This window comes from Bolinopsis microptera, chromosome 1, assembly GCF_026151205.1.
Source record: "Bolinopsis microptera isolate Bmic1 chromosome 1, MBARI_Bmic_1.0, whole genome shotgun sequence".
NCBI lineage: Eukaryota > Metazoa > Ctenophora > Tentaculata > Lobata > Bolinopsidae > Bolinopsis > Bolinopsis microptera.
The window spans coordinates 19,555,171-19,570,014 of NC_087072.1; the positions used below are offsets into that span (position 1 = coordinate 19,555,171).

The 14,844-nt window shown below is 38.0% G+C and overlaps 4 protein-coding genes across 4 annotated transcripts in view; 2 read left to right on the forward strand and 2 right to left on the reverse strand.

Moving 5' to 3' along the window:
• LOC134823996 (probable ubiquitin-conjugating enzyme E2 W-A) overlaps positions 1–9,689 on the forward strand; it is a 73,929-nt gene extending 64,240 nt beyond the window's left edge. Inside the window, exons 2-6 of the mRNA XM_063835626.1 lie at positions 1,563–1,731; positions 1,877–1,979; positions 7,431–7,583; positions 8,122–8,197; positions 9,282–9,689. Of these exons, the coding sequence (XP_063691696.1) occupies positions 1,625–1,731; positions 1,877–1,979; positions 7,431–7,583; positions 8,122–8,197; positions 9,282–9,295 (453 nt within the window). The 5' untranslated portion in view covers positions 1,563–1,624 and the 3' untranslated portion in view covers positions 9,296–9,689. The remainder of the gene's footprint in view (positions 1–1,562; positions 1,732–1,876; positions 1,980–7,430; positions 7,584–8,121; positions 8,198–9,281) is intronic.
• Positions 3,673–6,224, reverse strand: LOC134814992 (plancitoxin-1-like). Its single transcript, XM_063823403.1, has 3 exons — positions 6,038–6,224; positions 5,456–5,629; positions 3,673–4,871 (listed from the first exon to the last, which is right to left on the reverse strand). The coding sequence occupies exons 1-3, from the start codon at positions 6,165–6,167 to the stop codon at positions 4,171–4,173; spliced, it is 1,005 nt and encodes a 334-aa protein (XP_063679473.1). The 5' UTR covers positions 6,168–6,224; the 3' UTR covers positions 3,673–4,170.
• A 369-nt stretch (positions 9,690–10,058) lies between the features above and the next one.
• LOC134823991 (ras-related protein Rab-24-like) lies at positions 10,059–14,844 on the reverse strand. The gene is made up of 4 exons (XM_063835597.1): positions 14,590–14,844; positions 12,081–12,205; positions 10,481–10,673; positions 10,059–10,321 (listed from the first exon to the last, which is right to left on the reverse strand). Exons 1-4 carry the CDS (start codon positions 14,720–14,722, stop codon positions 10,146–10,148), a joined length of 627 nt encoding a protein of 208 aa, XP_063691667.1. The 5' UTR covers positions 14,723–14,844; the 3' UTR covers positions 10,059–10,145.
• LOC134824005 (uncharacterized) lies at positions 13,344–14,380 on the forward strand. Its single transcript, XM_063835638.1, has 2 exons — positions 13,344–13,709; positions 13,960–14,380. The coding sequence occupies exons 1-2, from the start codon at positions 13,593–13,595 to the stop codon at positions 14,308–14,310; spliced, it is 468 nt and encodes a 155-aa protein (XP_063691708.1). The 5' UTR covers positions 13,344–13,592; the 3' UTR covers positions 14,311–14,380.

A 14,844-nucleotide genomic window follows, 5' to 3' on the forward strand; every position in this document is an offset into this window, starting at 1 on the left:
CCTCCTCAGTCATCCTCCTCAGCTATCCTCCTCAGTACTCCTCAGTTTTCCTCCTTGTCTGTCCTCCTGAGTCCTCCTCCTCCTGCTCCTGAGTCCTCCTCCTGGGTCCTCCTCCTCCTGAGTCCTCCTCCTCCTAGGTCCTCCTCCTCAGTCATCCTCCTCAGCCATCCTCCTCAGCCATCCTCCACAGCCATCCTCCTCAGCCATCCTCCTCAGTACTCCTCAGTCCTTTTCCTTCTCAGTCCTCCTCAGTCCTCTTCCTGAGTCCTCCTCCTCAGTCCTCATACTCCTCCTTCTCCTCCTGAGTCCTCCTCCTGGGTCATCCTTCTCCTAGATCCTCCTCCTTCTCCAATCATACATCTACGTCTCCAGTGTCTCCAATGTCTCCAATGTCTCCAAAAGCTTTGTCTCCAATGTCTCCAATATCCCCAATGTCTCCAATGTCTCCAAAAGCTGTGTCTCCAATGTCTCCAGGACATGTCTCTGCACCCTATCTTTTCAAAAAAGACAAAAGACATTGGAGACATGTCACCCCCCCCCATAACACATTCTGATTCCTCCCGCATCCTCCCATAGGACTGTCAATGGCATACCCCAGAGGTAGGCAAAGCATCCACATGCTATCCTCTCGTGGGCCACCCAGGCCCAGCCTCTCTTCAAAAAAAACAAAAACATCCTATTTGATACATATGAAATATGTTTATAACTTGCTTGATTCTGCACTAAGTTGGCGTTAGAAGACCAATATTGAACAAGGAATCGTTTTAGATCACTTTCGAGGCACCTCAACAAAAGCTACTCACGCTATTGTACTTTTCACGGAGAAATACGTCAGTAGCGTTTTTGAGCTTGTTATTCTCTTTCTAAAGTATTCCAAGTAATTTTTATAAGTGCATATATTAATTCTGAATACATTGAAAAAGATTTTATCTCAATTCATGAAAAAAGTTACAGCAATGCGCACAATTTGGGGAGTGTGCTTTCGGTGGAGATTTAACCTGCGCCTTACTTTTGTGGGGCACCTTGCTTCTGTGGGGCACAAGTATCCTCAACTTCAAATGAACAATGAACATGCAACATGTCCATCTAGTTTTGTCGTCTAAACCATTGATCAGTTGTTTTATACCAAGTCATCTCATTTAGTCAGCAGACACTAATAACTCTTGCCATATTTCAGTCCAGTAAGAAATAAGGGCAGATTTAAGTTAAGTTTTGGACTGGTTAGTCTATTCTTGTTGAGTTGAATCTATCCACATGCTCGCTCAATTGTATCTTGCAAATAGTTAGTCAATAGTGATGATATACATTGATGTTAACCATTTGCTTGCTCAAATTTAGATATTTCCAATCAATTTGATATAACAAGGATCTGGAGTTGTTAAAGCATTTTATTTTTGAGCAAACCAGTTAAGAGGTAAAGAAGTAAAAAGGTAAAGAGGTAAAGGTAAAGAGGTCACATGTGTGTGCATGTTGAACATTTCATCAAGATATAAAACAGAAATTATGGATTTTAATTTTACGTATTTGTTAAGTAACTGTAATAACTAATATCATACTCACAGGATGTAATCTGATGGTTATCACAGATAATGAGATAGTATGAATCAGGTTTGGAGCAGGTGGGATGGACTTTGCACAAAAGCGTTTAACACGTGAACTGAAACTCTTACAATCAGACCCTCCCGCTGGGATTGTGCTTGATACTGATAGCGTGACATGTGTCACTAACTGGTTAGTGACACTTTGTAATCACATTCTTCTTGTCCTATAATTTAGTGATGAAATTTTTGCTTATAGTTTATTCTGGAAATCACAAAATAAAATTATTATGAATTTATTGTTTGTTTAATGTTTGGATGACAGTTGTTTATTTCAGCTGGACAATCATGATCAATGGAGCTAAGAACACTGTATTTGCTGGGGAGGAGTTTAAACTCCAAATCAAATTCACACCCAGATACCCATTTGAAGCACCCATAGTAAGTTTTTTAACTGTATACTTATTACATACCTTTTTAGATTGAAATACTGTAAATTTCTCTTTTTTCTCTGTTTGCATGTCTCGTTGTATGATGGAAGTTACAGTGAAGTTCTGTGGCATACTGCATATTATCCAGGGAATCGCCCACCCTTTTTCACACAAACACACCCGACACCGTTTATAATGATATGTGACTGTCCACAGTTCAAATCATCACTTTATAATTAGTGTCAAAATTATAACTGTAGTAAATTAAGTATTCTGATATCTTTAACCTGTACCTTATTTTTCTGAATCGGCTGATAATTTTCTAAACTGTCAATTTTCAAGCTGTGTTAATCAATGTTATGATAATAGTAGCTGGCATGTTTAAGAAGCTGGTGATTGTTTATGTTATCAAACAAAAATAAATAGTATGTATATTGTTTATATACAGAACTACATACATAATAATCTTACCCTGGAACTATCTCACCACATGGTATAGCTGAGATTCCAGAAACCTAAACACTACACACTACACACTACACACTACACACTACACACTACACACTACACACTACACACTACACACTACACACTACACACTACACACTACACACTACACACTACACACTACACACTACACACTACACACTACACACTACATACTACACACTACACACTACACACTACACACTACACACTACTCGCTGTACTGAGAGCATGAATATCGTGAGATGCGATTAGTCCAAAAGAAAGATGAGTGTTTTGTTAAGTGATTTACATGACAATGTGATACCAAGTGTCTAAGATTAGTATTTCGTTTCTCTGAGCAGTGAGGTGATATCCAATATCCAATATCCGTATTGGAACTGGTCATTCAGTAGTGTTTATCTGGCTTATATTATTTATTGTATCATCACATCAGAGGTATCGAATAGAAATGTTAAACTGTTGTCATATTATACAGACTGAGAGTTCAATGTTATTATGTTATGTTATATTATGTCTTATTATGTTTTATTATTGTGAAACATAATGTCAATTATTATTTCTTCATTAGGCGTAAGAGAAAATTTATTAAAGATTTGTTTAATATACTGGAGAACGCTGTAAAGCTTGATTTTTGTAAAGAAAAGTAAATTATAGACACCTAACATTCTGAGTAGATACATTCTCTCACAGTATCAACTACAGGCAGAAATCTTTTCATACTTAACACACACAATTTAAAACATATAACTCTGTGACCTGGATTGTTTTTAATTGGTGTGTAAGCTAAACACTAGCTGCTTGCTCTGCCATTACGTCATTATACTCATTTAGTAGGTGACTCTGGTATGTGACACCAACACAAAAGAATGTTGTTTCTAGAATGATCCATTCAACTGTGCCTCTGTGTATCTAATGAATGTATCGTGTCGGGGTACCATTGTTGGGATCACGGTTAATCAGAACAGATGATGTTTCTGAAGGAAGCTGTGAGCTAAAGAGTTTGGTTTTGTGGTTGATTTTGAAGTGTGAGATCACTAGGACTAGGACTAGGCTTTACTATTATCTTAGATGATGAGTAGTAGAGTTAGTATGCATACATACATGCAAATTAGATTATCAGTTTTGTCGAAATTTAATCAGTCCCTTTGCTTCACTTGTAGGGCTGAAAGCTTTACACAACCATCATTATAAATCAATAAAACATTTTATTTCATTAAAACATTTTGTAAAAGAAAATACATGAGTAAAATGTTGTGACATGACAACTTAAATAATGGTTTTAATTGATAGCAAATCTCAAAATAGCTCTTAAATTAGTCTTCTTAATCGATTTATGCCATTAAAGGCCTCAGCCAACCCATCACAGACAATGCAACATAATAACAATTAACAATCCACCATTCACGCTTCGAAAATATGACCAGAGAATTCCATATTACAATGTACTAGGGATTGTATAGAGTTCCCTGATATAAATTACTTGACGAAGTTTAATGTGGATTAATGAATATTGAAGAGTGTGTAACGTGTAACCGTGTAACGTGCACAAGTTAAATAGTATAATAACCACATTGTCCAAACTTCAGAGTGTAAACTTTATGTAATGTTCCTAAAATTCCTGTAAACATGTTCCTGGCACTCCTCTACATGTGTTCCTGGCACTCCTCTACATGTGTTCCTGGCACTCCTCTACATGTGTTCCTGGCACTCCTCTACATGTGTTCCTGGCACTCCTCGTAGAGCTGTATACCATGCAGCATCTGTTTCCACACCTCCCCAGCCTTAAAGCACAAGCTACCTCCGCCTCTGGTAAACTGACTGCTCATCCTGTTGATGCCCCCTACACAGAGGTGTCCCTGATCTGTTACAGCCCACTTACTGTGGTCCTGTGTCTCTGTGTACTCCCGGTCTAGCAGCTTCATCTTCACGTTGTTGTACACAGCTGTGTCTCCGCTACAGTTGGATGGGATCCTCCCTCTCCCGTTCTGCCATGTCTCTGTGTACATGTTCTCCTGGAGGTGCGGTGCTATCACGTCCTTGTACAGATCAGAACCAAACTCTCCCGTTTTAGCGAACGCTGTGAACTTCATGTCTTGTTCTGCTGTCTCGAACTCTTGTATCTTGACCCAGGGAGCTCCCTTGACATGTTTACCGTGTAGTACCAGATCTAAGTACTGTATGTTGTCAGTGTACTTCTCACTGACACTAGAGTTGTAGATCATGGGCCACGTGTAGTACAAGTGTTCTGTGATCAGACCCAGTGCTTTCTCCTCCATGTCAATACACAAGATAGACTGTCCAAATCTCTCTGCTGTCGCCGGGAACGAGTATCCTTTCTCTTTTTGGGGAGGGAAGTTAGGAACACTGTGTATCAGCCACTGTATACTGCTGTCGTCGTTCCAGATCACCGCACCTGTGAGTGTGTGTGTTCTTGTCTCAGTACAGAGTGTACATAGTTATGCTTCACAATGTTATACCATAGGAATGTAAATATTTGGATCTATCATACATTCCACTTGTCATGTATCGTGCTCAGTATAATAGAGAAGTCTTATTTTGTGTGCCGGAATCAAATTGGTGGATTAGAGAACAGGTACAGAATCCATTTAAGTATTCCCAAATTGAAACGACACAATCGGACGCCAAATAAAATTCCCCGATTTACCATAGAGTCTGGGGAAAATGAAAATAGTACAGTAAATTGGGGTTTTGATTTCGGAATTCCAGGTGAAACACATGATATTTCTCAGCACAATATTGGTTCCAAATCTGGGCTTATGGTTGACAAGCACTCAAGTAAGCGTAGTTAGGGGGAAAACTAGCCTGACAACTCATGACAAGCTTGCTTGAATTGACGGTCCGTGTATAGAGCGTAAAGGATCACGTGATGTCAAACTAAAATATTTATATTTTTTCAAAAATTTTGGGGGAACCCGAAGAGGTACAGTAAATCGGGGTTTGATGGTTAAAATCATGGTTTTACTGTAATAAACAAACCTTTAGTGTGTCCCCTACAAGTTGTGACTGATCCATCAGGAACCTGATCGTTGTACACGATAAAGTTAGTACCGTGATCAGCGTCAGAGTAGATCGGTTCTAAAACTCGACCTGCTGGATTCTCTTTATCTGTCAGCTTGTAAGACCCTTTCTTCAGCTCACCTTCTACATTATCTGAAATAATACAGTGTTATTGGAATTAAGCTTTAATGTTATAAGCTGTAATGACGTGAACTATTTAATAAAACACAAATGTAGATTATTGTACTGATAACACTAGTGTATATTTCTCTCGCTCTCTGATAATGTGCAGTCTACGACCCATCTGATAGCAGGCTTCAATGATCACTCCAGTAATATAAACCTTGGCAAATGTCCAAAAGTAAATCTTGTACTGAAGTATTTATAAAACTTGGCAGATAAAAGGACGATAAATCTAGTCAGATAAATATAAACTGAGAGTTGACAGTTTGCAAATTATCGGTAATCAGAGGATACAATTTACAGAACATTATCGTGTTTTGTACGAATGCGTTATAGTCGGGGGTTAAACATAAGACAGTGATTATAAAGGAGTAATACCTGCGTACAAGTAGTCGTAACCACCAGGCATCTTGAGCATGAGGAACCATGACCTCGCCTCCCCCTCTTCATTAACACATTTAGCAACAACCCCTGACGAGAGAACTAGCAAAACAAACAATCTCAACATGACACTGTTGATTTGTAGGACTGTTCGAAAGTGTACAATGTAAGAAATGGTGCTCTGAGTACTGTGGTTTGTGTGTATCTGTGTGTATCTGTGGTTTATCGTGTACTGCGTTTTTTGCTTCCTTGTTAATCTAGCTCACGTTTTTTCCATTTGTAACACGATGCTTGGAGATATGACAGAGTTTTTCGTCAAGTGCGTCTCCTTTTATGGGATAAATTGTGATTTATGACGGGTTTTAAAGGTTATCATAGAACTGTTTCTGTGTTGACTGTTGTAACATTTTGCCATCAACACATAAAAATCACATTTTAAGCGGCGAACATAAAACTTAGCCTTGTCTGTGTGGTCTGGTCAATGAACACGACAACTTATGTTAAAACTAAAGGTATAGGTTTAACTTAAAACTATACCTTTAGCTATACTACGTACCAAATACCTGGTACTCGTAACCACAGCTGGTAAATCACATACAGTGGATGTTAAGTGTGCTATACTGAATACACTTAGCTTAGCAAGTGGTGTAATAGTTTTACAAACATCATGCATGGGAACAATACGCTTTAAACCACATACTCGTAATATGAGACTTCCAATCTAACACTACTTCCAATCTAACACTACTTTACTATTACAGTAGTTATACTACTCGTAAAATGTACATACACGTCTTATCGTGGGTGTCTAATGTGTATTTCCTATTATAATCATCATAAATTGGTTGCGTTTAAAGATATTAACTTTGTTATGATGTATTTGTGGATACTACATGGCTTATTTTCATTAAGTTAACAGTTTTATCCCAGGCGCCTAAGTTATTTTTATAGGTGCCCTCCAATAAACCTGGCAGTTCTATTTCATGTAATGTTTATAGGTGATCCTTCAATAAACCCAGTTCTATTTCATGTAATGTTTATAGGTGATCCTCCAATAAACCCAGTTCTATTTCATGTAATGTTTATAGGTGATCCTCCAATAAACCCAGTTCTATTTCAGGTAATGTTTATAGGTGATCCTCCAATAAACCCAGTTCTATTTCAGGTAATGTTTATAGGTGACCCTCCAATAAACCCAGTTCTATTTCAGGTAATGTTTATAGGTGACCCTCCAATAAACCCAGTTCTATTTCAGGTAATGTTTATAGGTGATCCTCCAATAAACCCAGTTCTATTTCAGGTAATGTTTATAGGTGACCCTCCAATAAACCCAGTTCTATTTCAGGTAATGTTTATAGGTGATCCTCCAATAAACCCAGTTCTATTTCAGGTAATGTTTATAGGTGACCCTCCAATGCACCCTCATGTCTACAGTAACGGACACATCTGTCTGTCCATCTTGACGGAGGATTGGTCCCCAGCTCTCAGTATTGAAACCATCTGTCTCTCAATACTCAGCATGCTCTCCAGCTGCACTGAAAAGGTATTTTTACTTAGATAATGTTAACTTATCACTGTTCAAGTGATGCTACTAATACTTAGTATTACTTACACTGCCATAATATTATTATGTATGATAACTTGATAATGCTTCCTGTGTAAAGTATTATATTTAAGGAAATTGAGAATGTTGTTTTTCCTCATCGTTCAAAAAATCAACAACGAATAAAAATCGGTGTATATAATAAGATATCGATTTATTGCTCAGGATTCTATAACATAGAATCTATATATCCTATGATTGCATGATACGTAAGTTGCACCTACACATAATCTATGTCCCTATACGTGTTAGTAGTGTCAATAGTAGCGCGCAAAGCTGTTTTTGAGTAGATGCCGGCGTCCGGTATGCACTTAAATTATAAACAGTTGTCTACTATAATATTACACTTCTGTTTTTAATTGTATACAGTGATTTATAACATTTACCTGATGAGAGAATAGGAAGAAAACACTCGCTGTAAGATAGATCCACTGTCTAATCTGTATCCAAGGTATTTAAATCAATATTGTCTTCTCAGGGGCGACCGCCTGGCAATGATTTTTACGTTCAGACTTGTCACAAGGACCCGAGGAAGACTCAGTGGTGGTATCACGGTGAGTTCTGGAAAATTATTCTGTAATTAATTATTTGAATGTTACTGTGAAAGAATCTATGTTTGCAATTATTATGCGCTATTTAATAGTTTCACGATTGAATCGGTATTAGTTATATTATTTTAGATTTCTAAGAATTTTACAATCATCGTAATCTTCAAAAGATCAAACTATTATTAAGTGAATTACCGCGCTTTGAAAGAGCTCCTGATGGTTAACCAAATTCTACCACCGACCCCTGAATTTTGTAATGCAACCATAATCCTCCATAGCTCTGTCGTAATCGTGTAACTATTTGCATTATCACGCACCGTTTATACAATTGGTTCACAGCCTTCAATTCGCCCAAAATGGGGACTCTCTAGTTTCTGTATGGTTGCAGTTTCTAATTCAGTATGCAAGCTGTATCTGAATGTAACAGTGCAATATCATTTGTCGCAAATCAGAATAATCAGAAACTATTTGGAAAAACCCAAAAACTGTCTATTGAATGTATAAGGGTAGATCAATACTTACATCTGATCTAAGTCTGATTATCAGCTCTATAACTCAGAGATCCTCGGCTGTCTGTATGTTGAACATTTCTCTTTCGTACAGAAGAAGTGGAAATCAAGGGGCATGATCCGCTGTCTTCGATATGGGGCGAGAAAACACGTTTTCTATTTTTAGATTGATCATTTTTGTAACGCGCAGTCCGATGTCCTATATCTACGCAGCATTTACGAACGCGCGTCATAACGCGCGCAGCTCAATTTTGATCTTCCTCGGACCGATTAAAATTGAGTTGTGTGTGCAGCAGAAGTACAACTTCCGGTCGAATGCTTCAAGTTTGGCTTCTCGTAATGTCTTTTAGTGCCAGCGAGCGGAATCGGAAAGCTGAACGTGTGAAATCACTAACGGGTCAAATTATGGACATTGTTCGCACAATTTCGCAATCAGAATTTACTTCGACTTGAACATATTATAAGGGTGAAGGATTCATCTAAATATCACGCCTGCAACTATTTTTGTCCCTCATGTCAGTGGTCAGCATTTTGTCCTATGGGTTTATTCAGGCATTATTCGATAAATACTTACCTTTCAGACGATAAAGTGTGAAGATGGATTACTGCAAACGAACAATGCTGACAACCAAATACTTGAAATTCGCCGTCAACTCTGTCTCATTAAATGACGATATAATTTAAGTTATTATGTTTTCTCTCACTTTGCCGAGCACTGAGTAGTGTTATCAAAAAAACTGTTTTATTTATGAATCTCTATTTTTGGATGCAATTCTATCATTGTTTGCAATTACTTATCTATAAATAATGCGAAATATTTTTACATACGTGATATGCAGTGGACGATGTATGTAGTGCAGGTGGCACGTTTTTCTTTGCCCTTTTTCTCGTGGCAAATGATACGTACGTACTACACATAACAGGGGTTTGGGTTATAATTACAATTCTTTGTTATCTATGCATTTTATTTTGTGTATATTACCTTAAAATTTCAGACCTTAATTTGTCAGCGTGATAAAATCAATGTGGGATAACTCAGTGGAAGAGTATTTCTATATGGAGCATTAACAATGGAATTGTATCACGCCCAAATGAAGAATGCTACAGCCTACAAATATGTATATACAAGTTTACAGTCACACTCTAATACTGATCTACGATTTTTTGGTTACTGGACAAGAAATACTTTATTTTTACAAATTGTTACATTACAAATTGTTGATTGGTTACATCGGCATTGCCAAAATGAAATAAATTCATATAATATCAAATATTTTGGTTGCATTTTAACAGTGCTCATATCAAATATTTGTACCATAATGACAGAATCTAACAGTTGACAACTTCGTTTGTTGACAGTGAACATTTAAACATCTCAACTGAACAATCATAACAAAAACACGGCTAAAGAAACAGCTAGTTTCGCAGCCCCCTCCTCGGCAGGATCAGTCATTGCAACTAAAGCACTCGTCCTCCTTGTCCTCGTCATGAAGAGATATGGAACTGAGTCTAACCGTGCTTGGGGGACATGTCCCTGTTAAGCAGTGAAGTGCTATTGCGTCGAACAGTTCTGGTATTCCCTCCCCAGTCTTGCTGCTTATTCTGTACGGTCCTCTCGCCCCTGAGTATGACATTTTGTGAGTTAGGTGGAATTGAAATGAGCTCTTGTCAGTTATTAGGTACAACGGAGCGATGCGACCCTAAAACATAGGAATAAATCAGAATGGGTTCCTCATCTAAATTATAATAATGATAATGATAAGCGATGACGTGGACTCACCTATCTTCTGTTTAAAAGTTAGGGCTTCTTGCTCAGATACCTCTTCAACGATTCCGTCACATTCAAGTAAATCTATTTTAGTGGCGACTAGAAATACTCTGCAGGAGGGTTCATTCTGCCTCAATCTGTCCGCCCAGAACATGGCTCGGTCGAATGACTGCAAGGATACTGTCTCGTAGCATAGGATAGCTACCTGGGGAGACACTGAGCTGATTTATTGTCATTCACAGTTCAGATAAGCAAACAGATATAATAGGTAGAGCTTAATTTGTACAGAACTTTTTGAAATTATCATGAAATTAAAGTCTGACTTTTGATGGAAACGGAATGGTTCATTCTGTTGTCTTTTATAGTATAGTATGAAACAAACTAAACACTTTAGTAAAGCTGATAAGCAGTAACTAGAACTACTTATCAAACAAAAATGCACTAATCGGTCTTAAAACTGCTGTGTCCCATTATTGTAAATTAATAACGCTAAGAATTCTTGTTAAAGTAGTGACGATAAACACTAAAAGCATAATATTATCTCTTCTACATATCAGGTTTATTTGTAAATACGACCAAATCTATCAAATAATCCAGGTTGCAAGTATAGATTATAAAATTGTTAAGATGCATGGTGTGAAATAAATAAACAAATTTACAAATTACCGTTTTATCTCCATTCTATTAAGTCCCTAAACGTTAGTATTAAATTTTGAACAAAATATTGCTTCTTCCCTGTCCAATAAAATTGGTTTTGTTCTCTTAACGATCCCAAATCTAAAAGTTTCAAAATTAAAGATATTTCTGTGCTCAATATAACAGTGCATAGATAAGGCAGAATGTTCATAAATTTCTCGGTCATCTTAAATAAATTTACTACTAAAATAAAATTACTACGGATGTGAAAATTGGAGTGAGTGTCTGCCCGAAATAAGTGTCTTCGCGCCTGTGTGCAACATAGCTGACACTGGGCAACATAGATAACGTGCTTGTCCTTGCATGTTAGAGTTCCGTCTAGCATCAGTTCTATGTTGTTGACCATGATCTTTGAGTCCTTGTCAAACAGTACGGGGCAAGTCTTTCAGCCAGGTTCATTACACCTCTGTTGTCCTACAATCTACATCAATTAGGGTTCCCAGTTGTCGATTCATCACTAGTGTATTACCGATCGAAGGGTGTTTCCTAGTGGCGAATACTATTCGTACATCCCAACATAACCTCTTAATGTCCGGATTAAGTTGTTCAACCAACACTTTAAGACCAATGTTATCAAGAATAAACTCTGTTGTGTCTTATCCTATTATTAAATACAAATTACATTGTAACGTCGATTACTTGGGACTCTTGGGCCGTGGCCGTAAAAGAAGGGCATATTTCCCTGTAATCCCTAACACACTGCACACCAAAGTATGATTTACATTTTACATCCATCTGCACATAAACCCAGTTATCTAAATTATCGAATTTTGGTGTATTAAACTCGAAGCCTAGTATGAGTAAATCGAGGGTTTGCTTAGTGGTCGTTCACATATTACGTAATCAGCCGAGAAATAACATTGACGTGTGACTATATTCATCAACTGGTTGTTTACTCATTGTCAAAGATTTATACCTGAGCATCTCGGTAGTAAAGCTTAGTCAAGGAATCAAACCGCTCGGCTCCAGAGGTGTCCCATACGTTCAGTTGGATTTTTTCCTCTTCTGAGAATGAGACCATTTTCGCTGTATAGGCCGCTCCTGAAAACAGCCCAATGAAATGGTAAGTTCCCTAACCACTAACAAAATTTGCAGTTATCTTCTAAGCGAAAGTGAGAAGCAGGAAACTTTTCGTCATGAACCCTGGTTATCACGGTTAAAGTGGAACAGAAGTTAAAAATACGTGGTTGGCTTTATAATTATGTTCATTATTAACCCTGATAAAACTCGTTACTCGAAAATTATAAAAGGAACAGAGCATTAATTGAATTCCATAATGAAGTGACCCTATCTAAATTAGGTTTTCCTAAAACCTTATCAGTAATAAGTTCATTGCAGGTATCGTGATGCACGATCAAGGGACACGTAAGTGACTTACTTACTGTGTCTAACAGGTTTTCCTATTTAAAGAAGCGCCCCCTTCAATTTTCTTCGGTCTCACACAGCAGCATCTTTAGTTTTTATGATTTGACTTTAAGAACCATTTCTCAATTCTCCAGCGCATTGTAAATTTATCATCGAACTTTAATTGTCCTTTATAACTATATCATTGTGTTTATAATACTTATTCGTAACTTAAACCTAGCAACCGTCCCTCCCAGAATCTAGAAATGAAGGCGATATTAATGTGGCTGCTGTGGCTTGTAACGGTCACTACCTCACAAGATCAACAATCAATGCTTACCACCTCACAAGATGATTTAGTATTCTCCTTTGATATAAACTCCTTTCTTAAACACTACTTTGACAACATGATTGATGAAGCCAAAACAGAAGTCCGTGAGTCGTGGCTCTCTGAAGACGGTTTGTCTCTGAGATCAGAGGGCATGCAGAACCTGGCAGCTCTGGAAGCACTGTGTGACAATAGGGAGACTGTTATAGTTGGGAAGAGTTGCAGGGGGGAGTTTACAAAACTTGGGGATTGTGCTGATACTCCCTGTCGGGTGTTAGACTGGGCCAAAAACCAGGCTCCGGTTTCTCTCTCCAGGCGAGTTGTAGTGTACACTAATAGTCGTGTGACGTGTGACTGGTTATTGGTTGAACACATAGAGTAATATATAAATATATGTCATGCAACCTGACAAACCCTTCAACGTTATGTTAATTGTATTTATTTAACTTAGTATTACTACTTAGTATTACATTTACTAATAGTAAAAGTTGAAGATGATAATCTCTGACCAGGTTTTTAGCAGCAGAGTCCTACGAGGATATATACAGGATAGTATTCGGGGAAGGTATAGTACCACTGTGGAGGTTGCTGTGTGAATGTCCTGGTGTTATAAACGCCAGTATCGAGTGTGTCAGAACAGAGTTTGTGGAAGAAGTGACGGCGCGTAAGTTTAACTGGAATGCGGTAAGATCAGTGTTGCAGGGAGTAATAAAGTCAGGATGTGGTGAAGTTGGAGGATCTGAGTGTTTGGTGGAGATGTCGGAGTTGCAAGCTAGTATCGGAAGAGTTCTGGATAACACTTACAGGGGAGAGGAAGGGTGCCTGTCTCTGAGAAGGGCGGAGAAGGAGCTTACAGGAGTGTTCAGGGTTTTGGTAAGTTTAGTTATATTTTTTATTTGTACTTGTTATACTTATTGTTAACGACATCAAATGACAAGTTTATACTTTACGATCAAACAAAGCTGGAATGATTCATGCACATTGACTTAGCAATTAGCATGTCCCTTGCTAAGGTTTTGACAATTACATGGACCCCGACCCACCAGATTACTGGGCGGCGTCCAGCCTGTCATTCCACCGAATCTTTATTGTTTATGGACATTATAGCCTGGGATCCCTGCAGGTAACCCAAGAGACTGCATTGCCATCAGAGTACGTGGAGGCGTACATTGCAGAGTGTGTCAAGTTGTGGGATGAGCTTATGTGCGATGGAGACTGTGCCGGAGAGATGCAGGACACCTTTTACTCCAACTGTTGCATTAAACGAGCTGCTGAATTCCTGAACTCTAAGCAGATGAGGAAACACTTCAATAAGCTCTTCAAGAACGTCTGGAGTCTGTATTTCGAGGAACCCTCTCCAAAACGAGTTGTAGACCAGTACCTATCCATGTTTGAGCCGGCCACTTTTTGTGGGGACAAGACTGGGGCTTATAAATACTTTAACAAACAATGTGATCAAGCCATAGGGGCTTAACTTCAAGCTGACGTAAAACTCTTTGGGTAAAATTATGACCCGTATGGCATACATGAGTGCAGAATGCAGTGACGTATATGAATATGCGTGCTCAAATTTTATATAATTATTTGTACTTTTGATTTTGTACATCTGATATTGATCAACACGTAATGTTTTTGGGAAGAAACTAAATTTACTTTTGATTTTATTATTAGTCAATATTTTGAAATGTTTATTAAAAGTTTAAAGTCATTTAAACCTAATTTCTAAAGTTTGCGTATTAATGTTTGCACAAACCGATAGTAGTGTAGGTGTTTTTTTCAAAGTTTCCAGCGTTCCATCGAATAATGAGAGTTGTTTTTCCAGCGTTGTCTGCTCCAAGTAAGATTACCTTAGCCACTTTCATTTCCGGGGTGCTCCGACCAAACATGGGTGAAACGTGGCTTCTCTGAACTTCAAAAGAACACTTAACACAAACGGGCTCAGCTGCTTCGCAAGAACTGATACTTGCTTAAAAGCTAGATCTTTACATTTGGGCCATAAATCTGAACT

What these genes read in the sequence shown, in the direction of transcription:
- LOC134823991 (XM_063835597.1), bottom strand. Translation starts at nt 14,722, where the DNA reads ATGTTTGGTCGGAGCACCCCGGAAATGAAAGTGGCTAAGGTAATCTTA. An exon ending in AAACACCTACACTACTATCG is followed by an intron (nt 12,206 to 14,589) that starts GTTTGTGCAAAC and finishes GGCTGTTTTCAG; the next exon opens with GAGCGGCCTATACAGCGAAA. An exon ending in AACTTTTAAACAGAAGATAG is followed by an intron (nt 10,322 to 10,480) that starts GTGAGTCCACGT and finishes TGTCATACTCAG; the next exon opens with GGGCGAGAGGACCGTACAGA.
- LOC134824005 (XM_063835638.1), top strand. Translation starts at nt 13,593, where the DNA reads ATGTCGGAGTTGCAAGCTAGTATCGGAAGAGTTCTGGATAACACTTAC. An exon ending in CAGGAGTGTTCAGGGTTTTG is followed by an intron (nt 13,710 to 13,959) that starts GTAAGTTTAGTT and finishes GGATCCCTGCAG; the next exon opens with GTAACCCAAGAGACTGCATT.
- LOC134814992 (XM_063823403.1), bottom strand. Translation starts at nt 6,167, where the DNA reads ATGTTGAGATTGTTTGTTTTGCTAGTTCTCTCGTCAGGGGTTGTTGCT. An exon ending in TTACGACTACTTGTACGCAG is followed by an intron (nt 5,630 to 6,037) that starts GTATTACTCCTT and finishes GTATTATTTCAG; the next exon opens with ATAATGTAGAAGGTGAGCTG. An exon ending in TTGTAGGGGACACACTAAAG is followed by an intron (nt 4,872 to 5,455) that starts GTTTGTTTATTA and finishes ACACACTCACAG; the next exon opens with GTGCGGTGATCTGGAACGAC.